Below are 20565 nucleotides of genomic sequence, written 5' to 3' on the forward strand. Positions count from 1 at the left end.
ATAAATAAATTGTTTAATTGTTAGTGTCAGATTTTACTTTAGGACAAATTTGAGAAACAGATAAACAGACAGGGTGTCAGCAATGATGTTAACCTCAAAGAAAAAAACGGAATGTTACCATTAGTTTGCCGTTTAAGTTTACTTTCAATTGGGTGGGTTGTATTGTATTACCGTTTATTAATAATAATAATTATTGTAATTGTATAATTATATTTTTATGTTAAATATCAATTATTCTAATCCTCAAAATGGACTTTTGTTTCTACTTGATTTTACATTTATTTATGTTCCAAAAAAAGGAAAGAGAGAGAAAAAAAAGTTAAAATATACCATTTTTGGTTTTCATTTGAATATTTGTATTTTTAAACATCTACTTTTTATTATATGATATATATTTTAAATATGTTTTATTTTTATTGCCTAAAACTATTAATGAGTAATAGAAATTATATGGAGATAAAAATAATATTTTAATTTTATTTATTTGAAGAGAGAGAAAAGAGAGGGAGAGGGAGAGAGAATAGAGAGAGGGAAAGGGTTTTCGCTGCGTAACAAAAAGCAGAACGAGAGTCGAGAGAGATAGAGAAAGAGAGTCGTATACAGTGCTTTGACAAACATATCTTCTTATTGACACGGCGGAACCCTAGCGGGAGACGGACTAAGAGCAGCCCTTTTGAAACGTTTCTCAGATCTGAACCTCCGGCCGGCGAGGGAGAGAGGTATCCAAAACATAGTCAAACAGTATGGGTGCTAAAGGAGGAGGCAAAAGCACCAATGGAACGTCTGGAATTCCGGCAGAGTGGCGGAAGATGGTCCAGAGCTTAAAAGAGATTGTAGGTAACTGTACCGACCAGGAGATCTACGCTACCCTAAGGGAATGTAATATGGATCCTGATGAAGCTGTTAATCGTCTTCTCACGCAAGGTCTCTTTTCTAATTCCATGTCGATGGCTTTCTCATTTTTTCTTGCGCCGGGAAGGTTAATCGTTCTTTTGTTTTAGCTGCTGGGTTTTGCTGCAAGAACCCTAGGTCGTTAAACCAAAGCTCGTACTTCATTATATAGGTGTTTTATTTAATGACTTACTAGTCGCCTAACTTTGTCATCGATCGTTGCGGAGTTTTTTCACCTTCTTTTTTGTTTTCAGTTTTAAAGTTGAAGGTTTTATTTTTTACTGCAATCGTTGGTGAAGTGGGACTAGAAAGAATACCTAGTTTACTAGGTAGTTCCGTTTTAGCACCGTTGTCGTCAAGCCTGGGAAACATTTCACCTTGTGTCCTACCTTGTCCTTTATACATCGTGCTTGATGGTTCATGTTTTTGTTGTTTTAAACCTTGCTAACTTCTGTGTTCGTTCTTCTATTACCCATTAGAGCCATTTATGCCTTTGGAGATATTAAATACATGTTATAGAATGAATTATCTGCTAGGACATTTTTGGTTGTGTGATGTGTTAGAGTCACATTCTGTGGGACTCTGAAGGCTCGAAGATTATATTAATTTTATTCTATCGCTGTGTAGACCCTTTTCATGAGGTGAAGAGCAAACGAGAAAAGAAAAAAGAGGTGCGTATGTGAGAGGATTTCAGATGTTTGTTCTAAAAGTTTTTATCATGTCGTCCATCATTGCATTTTTTGTTGGTTTAGCTGGCTCTAGTGACTAAATTGTCTTGTTCAAAATATTATCATCCTCTGATCGTTTTCTCGACTGTTTACCCCATTTCTCTTTCCCTTGCCTCTTCAGAATAAGGATCCAATTGATTCCAGATCTCGTGGTCCTAGCATCCCTCCCAACCGTATGAATAAGGGCAGTACAGATCGTTATGCCGGTCGTGGTATGTGAGTGATATGATGCTATGGAGATCAAACTTCACATAGTTTTCACTCAAGGTTGACCAAATTTCATTGTTTTTCTAGAAACTGGTGTGTTGCACAGTAAACCTGTGTACAAGAAAGAAAATGGAGATCATGCTGGTTCGTCTTCTGCATCTGGACAATCTGGAAGCCACTCATACTACCAATTTCCATCTCACAGGTTAAACGTTATGAGCTTGTGTTTAATTTTTCAATGGTGAATTACTGAGTACTGTGCAATGCAATACCATAGTTGAACGTTTTTCATAGATAGATGGACTCTTTGCTTGTTATGTTTCAAACAAGTATACAATTAGTTTCTAATCAGTGAAGGGATCTGTAGTAGCCCTTTGCTGGATTTTTTTTACTTTCTTCATTTCTCGTACTTCACTATGTTTTTTCATATGCAACGCTTAATGTAGACTAATAGGAAATAAGTTTGAATTTTGTGTCTGAATTACAGTCTACAAAGAAGAGGAAAAAATATTACATTGCTGTATGCTAAATGCAGGCTACTGGCAACTCATGAAATATGATATCTGTCCCAAAATAGTAAATGAGCATTTATTGTCCTTGATGCGACTAAATGTAGATTTATTTTTGGGCCCTAGGCTGAAGACTCCCAAATGGCTATGAATTCTGGCCCTTTGGGTTGGTGACTCATGTTCTTAAGTATTTAGGTTTCTGACTTTTGGATAGTTTTACCAGTCACAATAGAAATTGTTACGTTCTGGACATGTTTCTTTCAATCATCATAACAAGGTTTATATTATATTGTGGATCCAGTTTCTTTTTTAGGTAGTTTTTGTTTTTCCCACCCCTGTGTGAAGGGCATGTTTCTAAAGATTTCTAAGCATTTTTTGGAAGATGTTTGAATTACGAGTTAGGCTTGTGGGCCTGTGTAACTTAGGATTAAATAGGTGAGTTTTCATAGTTAAGATTACTTAGCCCAAGGTACAATCTCATCAGTATATCTGCTAAATAAACCCAAATTACATAGTAATTCCAGGCTTGTAAAACCTATCTCTTATGCTAGGTTTTTATGGAAATGAAATTTTATTTGTTTCGTGTTATCTATTTTCAGGTATGATGTGGAAATAAATAAAATGATGACTGGCACAGGATGATTTTTCATAATTTTCAATTAAAAATATTATTTAACAATTATAAAAATGTTATTTAACAATTTACTTCCAAACATGAGAGGTGTATGCATTTATGCTTGTTTGGGTGCTAAAACTATACAAGATCTATTTACCCCAGTTGGGACTTTTGTGCATTGTTGGATTATATATTTGGTTTTAAAGAATATCTTAGATGAACCGAAACTGGTCTTATATACCCTTAATCACTATTACAGCAACAATGCGGCTACAGAAAATAAGTTAGCAGGATTAGGTGTAGGAGATGGAGCAATCTCATCCTCACAGTCCACTTTTGGCTATCAATCTACCTGGGGTGGTCAAGGCCAAGTATCGATGGCTGACATTGTCAAGATGGGAAAACCTCAGGGAAAGAGTTCCTCGGTGCAAAACACTTCCCTTCAAGGTGCTAGTTCTCTTAACAGTATACCATTTCAGTCCACGCCATCACACCAGAATTTTCATTCAGCCCAGCATCAGGCTTCCACAGTTTCAGAAGTTCACTCTGGACCAGGTATTGTGAGTCAGCAGGCATCACTCAATGATGAATGGCCCTCAATCGAGTCTCCTCAACCTGTTAGTATCTCTAGTACGATAGAGTCGCCTGCAGTCTTGGAGTTGCATTCAAATCCAGCCAACTTATCATTGGATGCTGCTAGTCAGCATATACATCAAGACAAGGTTCAGGTGGTTGAAAGTGGTTCCGTTGACACAGTTGATGCAAACCATGCTGCTCATGCTTCTTCTATATTGGGTAGAAATATTCAAGAAGATAACTCTGGGGGTACCTCTGTGTCAGATAATAACTTATATGAGGATNTTTTTTTTTTTTTTTTTTTTTTTTTTTTTTTTTTTTTTTTTTTTTTTACTGTCAAATTGTCTGCATTAAATTAGTTTTGAATTCCACGAGTAAATATGAGGCGTTTTATTGATGTTCTTTGTTTTTTATTATTGGAAATGATTTAAAATTTAAATCGGCAGATGTTAGAGTGGTGATTTTATCTGCCAATTTTTTCTTTCCCTTTATTTCTAAATTGCTCTCAATTTTAAACTCCGTTTTTTGTGAGAGAAGTGTGTTAAATTCCATTTTCTTATTAAAGAAATGTTTCTTGAAGGTATTTTCTTGTTAACTTCTTTATGAATCCTATGGAGTTTCTATAAACCGCGTCATCTCAAGGTTCAATTTACCGTCTCTCTCCCTTCAAAATGAGATGGTTTAGATGTGAAACAGCTATCATGCAATCTTGAAATTCAATTTGGTTAGAGTATCTCATTTAAGGTTTATTTCTTCTTTTGATCTTAAAAGAAATTGAATTTTGTTCTCTTTCGTCTTATCAAGCGCTATTGTGCAATAAAGCAGATTCACTCTAGCTTGAGGCCTGTCAATTCATATAATTTAAGCTTCTCATGTTCCACCTTGGTATTCCATTGTAATTTAGGTCTTATTTGTCTAGCGGAAAAAAGTTAGTTTCTGTATGTTGGAATTTTGGTTATGTTGAAACTTTTGAGGTTTTTGATGGGATGTTGAAGGAACTCACTGAATGTGATATATATATATATATATATATATACACACACATTGCAATGTATTTTTATTTTCATTCTCCCTTTGGGTGGAGAAATCCTTATTGTAAGTGTTCTTGATTTAAAGAAGAAAAAAAATTCAATGATGACATTTGACTATATATTTTCTGCCCTTGAAACTGTTGTAGAATAAAAAGAGATTTAATGTCAAACTACAGCATATCTGATCTATGCATCGATTTGTTTACAGAAGTTTTTGATTTAGTTAACTATTCTTCTGTTTGATCTGTGTTAAGTATTCTAGTCCATCCCTTGATACTTTTCGTTTCTTGTTTTTTGTTTCCTAGTAATGGTAGCCGTTTAGGGTTTAGCTTTCTTACATATTAGACCAACTTATAGTTCTTAATTACTTTTTCCAGCTGAAGACGGCGGTTCATCATTGTCTGCAAATTTTCAGCAATTGAGCATACAGAAGGAGGACCAGGGCTCACCACCTGAAGAGGATAATCCTTCTGTAGTAATTCCACATCACCTCCAGCTTCACACCCCAGATTGCTTTCATTTGAGCTTTGGAAGTTTTGGATCTGGGACTAATGCTACCTTTTCTGGTTCTGCGGGTTTTTCAAATGAACCTCAGAATAGTAATGTAGAGGAGATTTCTGTGCCAGCAGACGTCTCTTCAGTTGGTCACTCCGAGGCTAGGTATCTTTTCCCAGAAACTATTGTTCTTATTCTAAATAAAGCATAGGCGATGGGATATGTACACAACATGATAAAATTATGGTGATGAAATTTTCTAGTGAAGGAAAACTAGGATCATGGATTCGATATTTATATGAACTTTTATTCGTTCTAATGAATTTCACGTGGAGAGTATGTTTTAGTTTATGATATTTTCATATGAAAGACAATTTAACACTATTTCTAGTGTTGAGGAAATTATTAACTTGGTTCTGATGTATTGTTTACATTTTTCTTTAAATGATTTAACGGCTTAAATTAAATTGTTCTCTTCTCTTTTATTGGCAATAATTTCATTAGTGTACTTGCAGAAATTCTGAGTATTACGAGGATGGTGGTACTAACTCAGATGGGAACCTAATTCATAGAACTAGTGCTAGCGGTGGATATTACGAAACTCCTGCTACTCAAGCAGAGGTTAAGCAGGAAAGCTCTGAAAATACTCAGGCTAGTCTATATGCATTTCCATCCTCTTCTCCAGCATTTAGTTATGAGAACAACCAACCATCAGAAATTCCATTTATACAGAATAGTTCAGAAATGCAGAACCTTGAGAGAGCGATGGTAATTTCAAATATTTAACTTTCTATGGATCTGTTGTACATGTTTTTGGAGTTGGGGCATTTGAATCTGCTCTCTTTTGCCCGTGGGTGAAATTTTCTTGAAGAATCGTAGTGGCTTGTTTGGAGAAATGATTGTAGAACAGTTTTGTGTTTTCTTGTTTTTGGAACCGTTTTCAAGGTTTATACACACATACATATAAAGAAACCAGCTATCCTTGTTAAACATGAAAGAAACTGGTCTTAAAGAAGGGTTATCAGAAGGCTTATAGACGTGCATTGTTGGCGCACTTCAGTTACTGGGCAGCACGCTATCACCAACAATTGCTTTTTTCCATAAATGCTTATGGCGGTTAATACGTTTTAGTATATCCTCTATGATTGTCAGTAGCTTTATAACTCTGAACGAGAAATGTCTATTTTACTTTTATCTGTATTTAAATATAGCATTATTGTGGGCACTGATCATGCTATTACTGCCTTTTTGTTTTTATTTCTGTTTTTGTTCATGTGTAAGTGTCTGTTCGGTAGGATGCCTTCTCAATCTGAAGTATTTTCTCCATTTTTGGCAGCTAGCATACACAAATAATTTATCCAACAATATGTTGTTGGCTTCCACATCTCAGACAGTGAGGGAGGATCCTCCATATTCACCTTTTCCAGACACACAATCAGTGCCAAAGTACAGCAATGTTGCTTCTTCGATAACTGGCCCCTCCATGGCCATGCCAGAGGTGCGTTCTTTTGCAATCAATTCATACCCTCAATTTACCATATTGTTGAGAGATTGGATACCAGTCGCATGACCCCATCCAATACAACTTCACATTGATTCTGTTTGTGAAGAAGATACTAATTAAGAATGAAATACAATTTTGAATTGTTAACTTTGTTTGCATCAAAAAATATTTGATTATATTGCATCTGCGGCTTGACTTCTTTTGATACAAACTCATAGTGCTTATGTCTGTGAAGATAGTAATTAAGAATGTAATATAATCTTGAATTGATAACTTCATTTTCATTAAATAATATTGATGATATTTTTTTTTATCCTTGAAGTTGCTTACTTTGTTCTCCACTTGGCTTTTGATTTTCTACCCAATTTCTCGCCTGGTAGCTGAATATTCTTAGTACCCAATTTGGAACTGGTGACTTCTGTGAGATGGGGGGATTTTTAGGTGGATCTTAATTTACTATGGAACTGTGCAATAATATTTTTGTTAATTTTCTTTGAAAAATTCAGTTAGAGATTTTATGTCAATTTTACCATCCAGACCAGTTTTTTTATGCAACCTAATGTTTTTTCCCCCGAGGAACCAAACTAAAAAAGCATGGAGCTGTACAAAATGAGGCTTGAATCCACACCTAAAAGACCTAACGGGTAATTAGAGAGTCCTTGAAGGTTGACACCCAAATAGAAACATTAAACCTAGCCAATGGCCAAACTTTGTCCCAAAATTCTTTGTTTCCTTCCAAGCCATAGACCCCAAAAGATAGTCCATCAGCGTGCCACATAATTCCTGGTGGATGTACAAGGACCTCCTTCACCATAGAGATGTGCTTCTTGCTTTTTGTCAAACAACTGAAAAAACAATCACAGATAGAGCGAGAAAGCTGATAGCCCAAGGGATCTAGTTTCTCAAATGCTCTGGTATTCATCCTCCAAAGAGGAGGGACCACACAAAGAAAGACATCTAGAGGAGGACGGACCATATCAAAGATGGAAGCATGAGCTACATGATTACCCCGATGGAAATATTAGGGACTCATGCGGAAGAATGTCTTCCCCAAAAAAAAATCCCTAGCAAGGAAAGAAGATTCACGACATTTTTCATTTCCCTATTGGACAAAGAATGAAAAGATCCAGAGAAAATAAGGAAGATGTGCCCCAAGAAGGAATTAAAGATATGACTTCCCATCATTGTCACCATCTATGAGATGGCCTTATTAGTGTAATTGATGAGAGAATACTTAAGTTTGTACTATTTCTGATGTGGGCAATTTTTTGAAAGACACTCCATTACACTCCCCAATTTCTTTGATCAGTTCCAACCCAAGTTCTAGTATGCTTTGATAAATGATTGCCTACTATTTTGAACTGTGAATAGTATCACTTTAGTATCTATAATTAAATGAATAAATAGTCATGACATTGTACACCTTGTATCAAGGAGTTGCATTATCTAATCCCGGGACAAATATGGTATTTTAAATACCAATAGGGAAGAATCATTCCCTTGTATAGATTCATAACTTTCTCCGATCATCTTTTTGTTAAATTTTCAGGTTCTAAGAACAAGTAGCATTTCTACTTCTCAGCCTACTCCACAGTCTAATGTTGCAGCAGGACCGGCCCTTCCACAACACCTTGCTGTTCATCCTTATTCTCAGCCCACACTTCCTGTGGGTCATTATACTAATATGATTAGCTACCCTTTCTTGCCACAGAGCTACACATATATGCCTTCTGGTTTCCAACAAGCATTTGCAGGTAACAGTACATACCATCAAGCTTTGGCAGCAGTACTTCCACAGTACAAAAATAGCATTTCTGTTAGCAGTTTGCCTCAGTCTGCTGCAATTGCTTCTGGTTACGGTTTTGGAAGTTCAATTAGCATTCCTGGAGGAAATTTCCCGCTGAATCCTCCCACAGCACCAGCAGGTTCATCCATTGGCTATGAAGATGCTATAAGTTCACAGTACAAAGAGAGCAATCATTTACTCTCCCTCCAGCAGGTAACTTTTTGAACTGTTTAAGCAGTCTAGACGATGCTATTTCATACTATATAGCAGTAANTTTGACAATCTATAGCAGAATGAAAACCCGGCGATGTGGATTCATGGGCCTGGTTCCCGAACAATGTCTGCTGTTCCCGCTAGTGCATATTACAACCTCCAAGGGCAGAATCAACAATCTAGTGGATTCCGGCAAGGTCAACAGCCTTCACAACAATTTGGGGCACTGGGATACCCGAACTTCTACCATTCCCAGGCGGGTATGTCACTAGATGGCCAACAGCAAACACTCAGGGATGCATCTCTGGGAGGCTCTCAAGGTCAACAGCCCAAGCAGTCGCAACAGATATGGCAAAACAGCTACTAATAGGCTGAGCGTGTCGTAGTAGTGGTCAATCAGAGGTGCTCTTATGATCTGGCATTAATTAATTAATGGAATGTTATTAATTTGTCTGAAGAGATCGACTGGCCACTCCCCTGTGCCACGAGGTTGTATTTTACACAATATCATTGTCTGCTTATGTTTTAACGAGGTCTGCTAATTTGGATTAGTGAACCACTCTTTTGAGCTCCTTTCTCTCCTAGTTATATGGTATGAAGAAGCATTGTTTTTCCGCAGTTTTAACCTAGTTTCACATTAATTTAAAGCTTTTACAGGGGATTTACTGTTTAGTATTGACAAGGCTCATTTGGCTTATATAGTGATACCATTATGTTTATGCTTCATCATGATGGTTGAAAGACCCCTTTGAAACAAGTACAGTTTTACCTTTGTACCGAATTCTTAGTTCTCCGTTTGTTGTGTTTATCATTTGGCCTTTTGGGAGTGAAATCATTTGCCGTGGCGTATTGCTTTGTCCCTCGTGCTCTTATCGTTTGTTCTTGGAGCCTAAGTTATGCTACTTAATTTTTGCCCCATATTATACAGAAATGAATATAGAGAGACATGGGCACAGTAGGATATATGTTTCTAAGGATTAATTACAACTCTACAAAGAAAGTTTACATCAAGAAAGGCCATCCTTGAGTAATGGATCCTCAAATCAAATCAATTAATGAACTATAATATACATCCGACATCTAATTTTATCAAGTTTACACGAAACAATTCAATAAGCACCATTTATGGAAAAAGAAAGGTATGAAGTAAAAGTTCCGATAGCAGGAACTTCAAATTACGAGAGATTGTCTATGCAACTGAAAAAAGAAAAGAAAAAAAAAATGCAACTCCAAGGTGATGGGAACGAACCACTCTGTGTCGTTTTAAACCACTAGTCGGATCAAAGGGTATTTTCTCCATGCTCCTCCCCCCATGAGCATGCGTATACGTCATGTAAGAAGAGATTTCGTGAGATGTTCACGTGCAGTTGCCAGTGCTTGGCTAATTGTCTGTGCATAAGAATGAGTTAGTCTTACATCCATTTGTCTTACCATTTCAATTCTCAACGTTCGAAATTTCGCTTTGAGGAAAACCCACACAGGAAAGAGGGTTAATAATACCTGCTCAGACAAAGGAGCTGAAGAATCTATACTTTGAGTTGCAACTTTCCCAGCAATGACATTTCCATCGGTCTCAAGAACAATACTTCATAAATATAAAGCAGTTTAAACTAGCTCGCAAAACAACCAGTGCCATCACTAATTGAGTAACTTTAAAGACAAATGGAACCTCAAACTAAAAGACTTGCAATTGATAAAATGGACAGAAATTTTAAGACAATGCACGTATCATGGATTTGTACTGCATCTAAATCTAGTGATATTGCCGTTCAATGAAATAAGATATCAAACGCAGTTGCATCCTATGACCCTCTCTCTTAAAGTTCTACTAAAGGGAGGGATAGAGAATCAAACTTCTGATCTTTAAGAGAGGTTACTAGTTACCTTAATTATCACTAACATAAAATATTTTCAAAAGTATATTTAGCATTAATAGGTATTCCCTTTCATTTTTCTTGCATAAAAATAATAGTAGAAGAAAATATGCTCGAACAAACGTTTTCCTTGAGTGCATTTAGGGAACCAATATTTAATCATTGGATGACACTGTAGAGGAAGAGGGTAAATTTGGTCAAGTAGAATGCTTGAATGAGAGCTTTGCTACAATAGTAATCATGATAGATTCTTTCCTAATAAAAACTTGGTTTCCATACCATCGCAACCTCGGATGCAGTTCTTACTTCTATAAACTTCCATCTTATTCAAGCAGCCAAGGACAAAGAGATAACACACAAAACAATTGTTGGAACAGCTATACTAAATCTATTTCAGTACTATAATACTGTTTTAACTCATTGCTAGTTTGTAGCATACTCATCGAGTGAGGTTGTCCAACTCATTACTAGTTTGTGTGATGCTCATGGAGGGAAGTTGTGCCTCATGACAAGGTTCTAGAACTTCCTTCCATATTCCATAAAACAACCATGATGACATCTTACTCAAATAAAACAACCTTGTAAGATATCTCCTAAACCGATTGTATCGAGTATACATATTTCATTCCGAATATATGTATTTAAATCTCTTACGTTTTAGATAAAATCAAGATTAAAAAACTATTCACGGTACATTTTTGACAAATATGCTTAAAAGCTCAAGAAAACTAAACAGAACAATAGGATTTATGAACTTTAAAAGCATGAAATAAGCTAAAAACATACCCTCCATCAACAATTTCATCAAGGCACAACAAAATAAGTTCCAAGTTTTCACGTGCTTCCTTCTTTTCCACGTGACCCCTGAAGTAGAAGCAACGCACATTAAATGTGAGCGTAAGTTTGCATTGAAATACAGAAACTACAGCAGGGAAATTGATAACCAGTAAACAGTAGTAAGTGTTATAAAGATAAGACCTAAGGAGAAGGCCAACAGCATCAAAGAATCCCTGAAGAACAGTCGCCAAAATGAGCTCATTCTCATATTCTCCACCAGTGACAAAAAAGTGTAGGTCTTGCACAAACTTGTAAACAACAGTATTGCTTTCAAACATCGTTATCTCCGCTGCAGATAAACAATAAATAACAAGTTAACAGGATATAGAAGTATCAAACTTTTCTAAAACTACTTGGAGCATATTTCTTGTTTTATCTCAATGCTATCTTGGTTCTAAGAAGGTAATAGTTCCATGGAAACGTTAAGATGGTGAAAAGAGAGGCTAAAAAGCCATAAACAATGGATTACCTTCATTTCGAGCATTGCTCTTTTGAGTTTTGCTAAATAAAGATTTCTCAAAAGATTCCCTTGCATTATTTGTTGGCCACTCATCTGAGTAATACTTGACAGCCACACGTTTCCCCTCAGAATCCAACAGGAGAATATTTTTTATTGAAGGACAGGAATCCTACATCAAAACCACAGACAGAGCAAAGAATCATCACATGAAAATCCATAGCATTTGTAGTAATACTACAGGTATGCATATCAGCGATTCAGCATCATAGTGGCTTTATAGCAGTGGCCTAGGCGTCCGATTGATGATCTTGACGAGGAAACAAGCAAGAATTATGGCTTTGTTATGAGTGACTCAGGCTGCCCCAGCAACAGCGAGGTACCACTCTAACATAAGAAAATTCTAATCGTTCATCATGATTCAAAACCCAAGCCGACAGAATAACTTTTGCAAGCTTATATCTAATTTCATTCATCTTCTCATATGGAATTCAAAAGTTCACCCTGGCAAACCACAATAGGAAGATACATAACAGTGTTCATTTGAGGGAGAGAAAAAAATTGGCGATCTTCCTGCTAATAACATCCTGAACATCGGATCATTCTACCTCCAAAACCAAATATTAGCGCCCAGATGAATGTGTGTGCATGAATTAGTTTGATCCGATCAGAGATTCTAAGCGATCCAATTATAATCACAATCTCAAAAGTATACACTATCGAATCAAGCATTATGAGAGATAAAGAGAACAGCATTGGAAGAAATGGGTTCAAATCGGTGACAAACACACGTGAAGATCGTAGTATCAAATTAAATCAACGCCTATAACGAGCTCAAGTGCAAGATTATGAATCACAGAGGGGAAATCAAATACGGAAAAAGTGAAGGGTAGAATTTACCATTGTTTACAGTTGTGTGTAAATTGCAAACGATTTGAAGAGATGGAGAAATGGGTTGAGGTTTGTGTTTATGAGGCGGATTTTTAAGCCCCCAGACCTGTCCACCATTGGATCTCTATTAAGTATTAACAAACGCTTCGGATTGAATTTGGTTCTGTAATTACGTAAAAACTGAATTGAAAAAATTAAAATAAATTTTTATTTTAAAATCTCATTCAGTTCAATCTCTTATTTTTGGGGAATTATAAAAGAGATTTGGTATGATTTTTAAATTTAAAAACTAGAAGCACTTTTAATGGTATCAAATTATCAATTTGTCGCATATAAAAAATTCATAAAATTTTATTGGCATAATCGACGTTCTCACTCACACTCAACTACTCATTCCAGTGATTACGACAATCTATTAGGACCGGGTGCATGCATGATCGCCCTCCTCACTCTCACACGACCAGACAGCTTCATTACGCCACGCTCACATGACTACTCACTCCCGTAATTGTGACATTAGAAGTGGGTTCATGCAATAGTAGCTGACTACTATGACAAAAAAAAAAAAATCTTTATGCCTTATAACTTGGACTTTATAATTTTTTTTTTTTTTTAATTATTTTTAAGTTGTTGCTTGAGGAAATGAGTTGTTCTTTGTTTTTTTAGAACAAAAGTAGTCCAAGTTCATGATGTACTTAAAATTTAGAGATCCACGGATCATCTCAATCTAACTACAATACGTCCACCTACCTGTAGTTAAAGCTCAAAATGGCACGCCAATAGAAAAAAGAACAGCAATTCTTCGTTAAACTCCAAAAACAAAATAAACATCTTTCAAACTGCAAAACTGAACTAAAGCAACGCGTAATGTATGAAGAGAGAACCAGGGGATCTCGACTTGGGACAAGAACATAAGGTCGAGTGTTGGAGTGTTTGGTTCCTGATCAACAGTCATGTTGACTGCTAATAGAAGCGTTCAGGCTCAGTAGGTGATGAGCATCGAGCTTATTGATCTTGGAAGCGAGTATGAAGTCATTTTCAGTCAGTCCACCTGCCCCAAAGTGAATTACGTCAAACACAATCTTACAAATACTTAATTGGATATGAAACAGGATACTACTAACTTTATTTATTATGCAAGGAAAGGAACCAATTCAGAAATAAATTAGATGTGTTGCAGCTCCTTGATAGATAAAGAACAGTTATAAAGGTCCTCCCAAATTCTTCGAACCATATTGTTCCAATTCAGGAGGTTTCACCCATTTTTTGCTCTTTATTTAGGGGGTGGGGGTAAAGAAGAGGAATCATCCTGCATATGGTATGCTTTAATAATACTTTAGTTATTATACTCACTGTCCGGAAATGTTTTTTTCCCCATATGTCCACATAATTTTCACGGCTCAAATCAGCATACTAGAAATCTAACATTCATACAGAGTACAGAATATTGTTTCATGAATAGGAATTTGGTTATAAAATTTAAGATGGTCAAACTTCACGTTCAAATGGTTTTTTAGACAGTTTAATTCAGACCATTAAAATTATGAGTGACACAAATAAGTCTAAGTTTAATGTTTAGGGGATTTTTATTTAATGCTGCATAAACAAAGAAATCTTACCTACTGCGTCTGTCCATATCTCAATCGTTACGTTGTTCCATCCAACTAGATGAAGATTAGGGTGATGGCCTGCGTTGAATTATAGAATTCAGATTTAGACCTCACTAAAATTCATATTGCAATAAATGAATCATGGTGATTCATGAACAATAGAAGAGTGCATCATATATTTCGAAGATGGAAAGCAAGATACCCTCTGCTTCTGCAACTTCGGCTATAAGTTCAAACAACTCCATTCCTTTAAGAAAACTCTTCACCTTCAATGATCGGTTCAACTTTAGTTTACCATCTTCATTTATAAGGTTCCACTCAGACAGCTTTAAAAAGAAAAAGTAAGACAAAAATGAATGAAATGCATAACGATGATACATTTTCTTTTAACAAATAGAACAGTCATCACATACCTCTCGAACCAAACCTTTTGCTGCATCCTCGGTCATTGGTCGCAAATCCTTTGAGTTGCAAGGAACACATTTTTTTTTCGTCAAATCTGGCACATTACAAAATAGTCGATTATGTCACATAAGCAATGATGTATATGCAAATTACATTATTTTCCATTCAGAGCTTTTCAAGTCCAGAGAATGGACATGAAAAACCTTTTCCTTGAATCAAATTCGCTAAACAAGCAGCATGTTGTAGACATGGGACAGAAAGGAGGCCCCAATAAGAAGGGATCCTACAGGTTCCCTGACAGTAGAAGTATGCTCTGGTTGGATTAGTCATCAACCAGAAAAAGTATCATGCGTAAATAAAAAAGAAGGTTGACACTTTGCAGTAGCTGCTTCACAAATTTCAGTGAGCTTAAGGGCCAACCCGCACCTTCTCCAGTACAAAGCATTCTAAATCCAGAAAGTGATTTCCTACTAGATGATAAGCTCACATGCTCCCTACAATATCCCAGTAATTCGAGAAATTGGACTGTACATACACAAATGACCTCTTTCTGAATCTAAAACGAAACGCATACTAACGAAACTTCAATATTGTATTGCTATTTATACAAACGTCAAGGTACTCATTCATTACTAATGAAACAAGCAAACAAATTCACTTTTGTAGAAGGCTGCACGTAATGGCTTCAATCACGAGTACAGCACGAAATATGGGGCCTGGAGAATCAGACTATGGCAGAAGCGTCTAAGCAGTGTCCAAAAAAGTAGATAATCCACCAAAGATGAGCAAAATAAGATTTCTAAAATAATAATATAAATTCCACTTCGGTCATAGGCAGTATGTATTCCACTTGAAATTATCGGAGCTCAAGGTTTCAAACGTTTGATCCATCACAACATAATTATCCTTTCAACTATAAATTTTCGATCAATTTTTTATTTACGCACACATGCATGCACAGAAAAGATAAGCAAACTGTTCAATTGCGTAGGCCAGACAAAACAACGAGGCTAGTCTTGATTTCAACGCGATATAACTAGAATCGCAGATCCACCACATCCTAAATCTGCGTAATCGCAATTGCTCATTCAAAGATGAAAAAAAAAAAAANTAAAAAAAAAAAAAAAAACACCAAAAACGTCGACGTCAAATGTGCGAGTCAGTCATAAATTCAAACACCTAGCATGCAATACATCTAAGCCAACATTTACACAGATTGCCGTTTCGTCTCGACTAAGAGATCATCAACATTTCATCGAATGATAAAGAAAAGATACACTTGAATTCGGAGAAACGAATTACCGTTCATTATGTCGATGGATGAAGTGAAACAGCGACGAAAACGGAACCTGCAAATTCAGAAATTAGTAGAAAATGAAAGTGTGTGGATTAGATGATTTGTGATACGACCTTGGTTTTGAAAATCAAGCGCAGAGGAGAGTGCGAAAAAATAGGTCATCGCGATTTGCAGATAAAATTGTATCTACGTGATGTTGCCGCTCAACGCTTCCAACTTCCAACTGAACACGTGCGCCGATGACCGCCAAATGTTGGAATTGATAACCACGGCCATTTTAAGTGGTTGATTTTCTTAAATTAGATAATTATATCAAACATATAATTATTATAAAATCCAAATTATTGGGTTTTTTATCAATAGAAAATCGATTATTTATTCATATAATCTAATTTTGATAAATCAATATTCCATAGATATTTTAAAATTTTGTCAATATTTTGTTTTAANAAAAAAAAAAAAAAAAAAAAAAAGGAAATTTTAAAAATATTTATTAATCCATCAATTTTTTAATTTTGTCATTTTTATTCAAAATACCTATTAAATTTATTAGATATATTAATATAATGAAGCCGGAATACTTTCTATATTTGGCCAATCCACCGCTAAGATAGAGTTCCGATACGATCGACAGGGACAAAGTGGGTCGCGTCTCATAAACGCGACTAAGGAAATCCGCAGCTTCCTTTTCGCCTCTGCAGGCTGCACCTTATAGGAAAATCTTGAACTGTTCTTCTACTGACTGCTAGTGCTAGCTCGATCTTCGAAACAATGGTAATTTCGCCTCTGTCGATTTCTTGCTTTCGATTCATTTCTAGTGTGTGAGGAAATCCTGTAGTTTGCGATGTAATCAAACGCTGCTTCAAACTCTCTTTTATTGATGTTTACTCTTCATTCAATCTGAGTTTCTTCGTTATGCGTCGGCAATATTTCTCCTTTTCCGAATTAGGGGTTTGGCTTTTTTTATCTAACGTCGTTTTCTTGCGTTTTTCCCTTAAATTTTATGTTCATGTATATGAATTCTTCAAGATTCGGATTACAGTTGGATGACTTAGAGTCCTATGTTAAACTACAAACTATTCATTTGATCATTTATGTTCAAATAGATTGATGTAAAGGGCTATTTATTTTATGTATGAGCGGCAACTTGACTTGTTGGCGTTTTTAATCCAACGTTTTTATTTTGAAGCATCAATAGGTTATTGATTACCATTGGCCTCTTTTCGCAATACTCATTGGTGTAATTATTAATATCATTTATCACTCTCTTTCTATGTCACATTGTCAATGTTTGGCTCAAATCCCTCGTAGAGGACTAATAAATGTCTATAATTTACTACTATACCAAGTGGTTTCAATCTTATAAGTTTGATTGCTTAGCTTGGCAAGACAAGCTTAGCTGCTAATTCTATCGAAGTAGCAAGTGCCCATGATTTTCAACTATACTTGACGTCAGATAAACTCTATCTTTCCTTCTTGTGGCATTTTTTTTTTAATTTTTTTATCTCTGTTGTGGTTGTAAATGGAATTCTTCACCTTTGACCCTCATATAGGATGATCCTGAACTAGAAGCAATCAGGCAGAGAAGAATGCAGGAACTCATGGCCCAGCGTGGCATGGTAAGCTGTAGTCTCTTTGTTTATATGCGTGGGAACATTTTACTTGATCGTGGACATCTCTACTGACTTCTAATGATAATTAGGGAAGCCAAAGTAATCCAGAGCAACAGAAGGCCCAGGAAGAGGCTAAGAGGTTCTTGATTTTATTTTATTATTTTGTAGTTTTTTTTAGTCATCACTTTTAATATCCAAGTCCTGCTTTAGCATATGACAACAATTTCTTTCGCATTCAGTGAAGCAGAGGAACGCAGACAAATGATGCTCAGCCAGATTCTGTCAATGCAAGCGAGGGAAAGACGTAAGTTTAAACAGAACTTATTTTCAATGTACTTTATTAAATTCATGACTCGATTCATCACTTAAACACTCTCAAAAGGTCAAGTAACCAACAAAATCTATCCAGTGCCCATAGAACGAGATTTGTACTCTGTAGTTCAGCCTTAGCATGCATTGTAGATAGTATCTTTACCCTTAAAAAAACTGTACTTCTTTTCCTCATCCACGATCCATCAACCCCAAATTGATTCCCCCACCCTGAAAGAAAGAAGGAATTTTTTTCTTAATTGGATTTAAATGTCGTTAATTCAGTTTAAGGATGATTCTGGTTGCATACTTTCAATTTTGAGGCTGAACTGACTCGGACATTCTTCATTATGGGGCCAACTTCTTGATTAGAGTTTATATGATGGTTGTAGATAACATTTTCTTTTTTCTCCGTGGTTCCTGGATATCCTCTTTTACATGGATATCTTCTAGTAAGATCATTTGTGATGCATGCTACGATTTTTGGACCCATGGTTGCAAAAAAAAAAAAAAAGTTTCAAATGGTTTTCATGCTTCATTGAATGAAATGGATACTTTTTGCACATTTTGATTCACAATTCTTATGCATTTTATTATTTCTCAATGTAAGTTGAATTCCTTGATTTTAAATGTTAGATTTGGGGTTTTGGCATTGATGATACCTTTGCCAATAGTCATACAGCATTATTATCAAATAAGATTGATAAACTAAGAGTATAAAGATTTGGGTGGAGTATGGATATTCTTTTTTGTTGATTGTTGATGTTACTAGATCTAATTTTACTCCAGCCTTATTTTCGGGCAATTAGATGGCATTCCTGTCAAACTGTGCTTTGCTATTAGCTGGCATGGAGGTCATACGGGCAAATTATGCCTAGTTAGTCATTATTGCATTTTGGTTACTGACTATTTTACCGTATTCATGTTCATTTTTCCCTGTGCTTTTATGCAGTTGCTCGAATTGCGTTGGTTAAACCAGAGAAGGCTAGAGGTGTCGAAGATGTTATACTGAGAGCTGCACAGATGGGCCAGATTGTAGAGAAGGTATGTGCAGTAGCATATCGTTCCAGTTTCTTTGTCAAAATTGATGCACCTGTATTTACTTCGGAATATGACAAACTCCAGTATGAATGAAACAACGGATTTTACCATCTCTTTTCAGGTGTCTGAAGAGAAGCTTATAACATTGCTTGAACAGATCAACAACCAGACCACAAAACAGACGAAAGTCACTGTGAGTTTTCATTGCTTACATTATGGGTGCCTGCTGAATTTTTATATGTTCTTGGCCTGACACTTTTTGTATAATGCTCATAATTCTTCAGATACAAAGGCGTCGAAGTATTCTTGAGGACGATGATTAGCAAGTGATATGAATTGCTCACCTTATATAAGATATGCATATGCCAGCAGTTTTGTTGTATGTTTATCGCTTGCACGATACAATATCTACCTGTTTATCCATTTTCTCTGCTGCTACTTTATCATGATCCCCCCATAATCTCACCTCAGAATGCAAGAGCTCCTCGGAGTTGGCTGGTATTACACCATTGTTGCGGTCAAATTCTCCAAACCATTAAGCTGTATGTCAGAGTATCGACCTTGAACTATTATTATGCTTTCTAATTTCTGATTGTTAAGAGGAACTGATTTCCCTTCAATTCTGGGTGTATTTTAATCTAGAGATTGATCTGTGCCTGCCTAATGCTATTCATACAAATTTGGAATCATTGAATATAGGTATTGATATGGTTGATTTGGATTGCTGTACTACACTTCAATGATGAAAGTGCATTTAATAACCATCTTCTATTTCAATATGAATGCGGAAGTTAGTAAGTACAGGTCCATATGACAAGGAAAATGGGAAAGATCCGTACTTTCCTCGCAGGAAACACAGATGCAACCAATGGCTTAGGCCCATCATTTGAGTGAGAGCATTTTCTCTTGTCTCTTTGTTATCAGTTTCTCTTTATAATATTGGCTGTTGATTTGTGATGTGTGCTGTGATAATACCAAGTCGTCACATCCATCCATTTATGATTGTGATGATGAAACTTTTATTTGAAATCATGGATATGGTTCTCTGTAGATAAAGGATAAGGTGTTGGAAAATGATACTGAAAAGATTCCTCTCAAAAGAGATTTAAGCATATTCAATGTTTGACATGAATGTTCATGGTGGATCATAATTTTTTTGAATTGGTTAAGGTACGTATTCTCAATCGAGATGTAACAATAGGTTCGACCTATTCACAACACACAAGTTGATTGTTATTCGACGGAAGAAATTGTTTAAACTATTTTTGGTGTTGCTTGATTGAATTGATCAGATTTAGAGTTCTGTTGACTTTCATATTCAACATAAAACGTTAGGGAGACATAACATGAACAAATAATTAATTTAGTTTATTAAGGATAGTGTCTATAATATATTGAATTAAATTAAATTTAATGAAAATGACTGTTTACATATTCAATACTTTATGCAATAGAATCACGGAGTAAAATACTTAAATTCGAAACTTAATTGAGAGAATAAAACAAAGTATCTTATTGTTTATTTACAAAACAATGTTAAGGTAGTTTTAAATATGTTTGTAATTTTATATATCCATAAAGTGGTGTGACTAAAGTTAATTAATTATGCTTACTTTACAAGTACATGTTAAAAATGGACTAATTATAAACTAATGATAGCTATAATAAACGATTT

General features: G+C 35.7%; 4 protein-coding genes across 7 annotated transcripts; 2 read left to right on the forward strand and 2 right to left on the reverse strand.

Annotated features, from left to right (window-relative positions):
• Positions 1-486: 486 nt before the first annotated feature.
• LOC111781711 lies at positions 487-9282 on the forward strand. Its single transcript, XM_023662399.1, has 10 exons — positions 487-924; positions 1519-1562; positions 1741-1831; positions 1914-2031; positions 3211-3817; positions 4929-5218; positions 5569-5821; positions 6390-6551; positions 8107-8556; positions 8633-9282. The coding sequence occupies exons 1-10, from the start codon at positions 744-746 to the stop codon at positions 8921-8923; spliced, it is 2487 nt and encodes an 828-aa protein (XP_023518167.1). The 5' UTR covers positions 487-743; the 3' UTR covers positions 8924-9282.
• A 275-nt stretch (positions 9283-9557) lies between these two features.
• Positions 9558-12731, reverse strand: LOC111782312 (coatomer subunit zeta-2-like). The gene is made up of 6 exons (XM_023663171.1): positions 12625-12731; positions 11737-11896; positions 11409-11556; positions 11217-11294; positions 10057-10141; positions 9558-9945 (listed from the first exon to the last, which is right to left on the reverse strand). Exons 1-6 carry the CDS (start codon positions 12625-12627, stop codon positions 9886-9888), a joined length of 534 nt encoding a protein of 177 aa, XP_023518939.1. The 5' UTR covers positions 12628-12731; the 3' UTR covers positions 9558-9885.
• Positions 12732-13289: 558 nt separating this feature from the next.
• Positions 13290-16199, reverse strand: LOC111782313 (putative pterin-4-alpha-carbinolamine dehydratase). Of its 3 annotated transcripts, XM_023663173.1 has the most exons (6): positions 16041-16196; positions 15933-15979; positions 14639-14724; positions 14428-14551; positions 14235-14303; positions 13299-13666 (listed from the first exon to the last, which is right to left on the reverse strand). In XM_023663173.1, exons 2-6 carry the CDS (start codon positions 15937-15939, stop codon positions 13560-13562), a joined length of 393 nt encoding a protein of 130 aa, XP_023518941.1. In that variant the 5' UTR covers positions 15940-15979; positions 16041-16196; the 3' UTR covers positions 13299-13559. The 3 variants fall into 3 exon arrangements, with proteins under 3 accessions (XP_023518942.1, XP_023518941.1, XP_023518940.1); XM_023663174.1 differs by having other exon boundaries at positions 13290-13666; positions 14428-14491; positions 15933-16199; XM_023663172.1 differs by having other exon boundaries at positions 15933-16196.
• Positions 16200-16528: 329 nt separating this feature from the next.
• On the forward strand, positions 16529-19630 carry LOC111782314 (DNA-binding protein DDB_G0278111-like). 2 transcript variants are annotated; one of them, XR_002813085.1, is made up of 8 exons: positions 16529-16701; positions 17481-17546; positions 17630-17679; positions 17780-17844; positions 18802-18893; positions 19012-19083; positions 19175-19269; positions 19362-19630. XR_002813085.1 is itself a non-coding variant. In XM_023663175.1 (7 exons), exons 1-7 carry the CDS (start codon positions 16699-16701, stop codon positions 19211-19213), a joined length of 387 nt encoding a protein of 128 aa, XP_023518943.1. In that variant the 5' UTR covers positions 16529-16698; the 3' UTR covers positions 19214-19630. The 2 variants fall into 2 exon arrangements, 1 of the variants encoding a protein (XP_023518943.1); XM_023663175.1 differs by having other exon boundaries at positions 19175-19630.
• The last annotated feature ends 935 nt before the right edge of the window (positions 19631-20565 follow it).

Source organism: Cucurbita pepo, chromosome LG19 (assembly GCF_002806865.2).
Source record: "Cucurbita pepo subsp. pepo cultivar mu-cu-16 chromosome LG19, ASM280686v2, whole genome shotgun sequence".
NCBI classification, from domain to species: Eukaryota; Viridiplantae; Streptophyta; class Magnoliopsida; order Cucurbitales; family Cucurbitaceae; genus Cucurbita; species Cucurbita pepo.

Coding starts and splice junctions, on each gene's coding strand:
- LOC111782314 (XM_023663175.1), top strand. Junction 17,845..18,801: donor AATGCAAGCGAGGGAAAGAC/GTAAGTTTAAAC, acceptor GCTTTTATGCAG/TTGCTCGAATTGCGTTGGTT. Junction 19,084..19,174: donor CAAAACAGACGAAAGTCACT/GTGAGTTTTCAT, acceptor ATAATTCTTCAG/ATACAAAGGCGTCGAAGTAT.
- LOC111782313 (XM_023663173.1), bottom strand. Junction 14,552..14,638: donor CAAAAGGTTTGGTTCGAGAG/GTATGTGATGAC, acceptor TTCTTTTTAAAG/CTGTCTGAGTGGAACCTTAT. Junction 13,667..14,234: donor GATATGGACAGACGCAGTAG/GTAAGATTTCTT, acceptor ACTTTGGGGCAG/GTGGACTGACTGAAAATGAC.
- LOC111782312 (XM_023663171.1), bottom strand. Junction 11,295..11,408: donor GCTGTTGGCCTTCTCCTTAG/GTCTTATCTTTA, acceptor CTTCTACTTCAG/GGGTCACGTGGAAAAGAAGG. Junction 9,946..10,056: donor CAGCTCCTTTGTCTGAGCAG/GTATTATTAACC, acceptor TCTTATGCACAG/ACAATTAGCCAAGCACTGGC.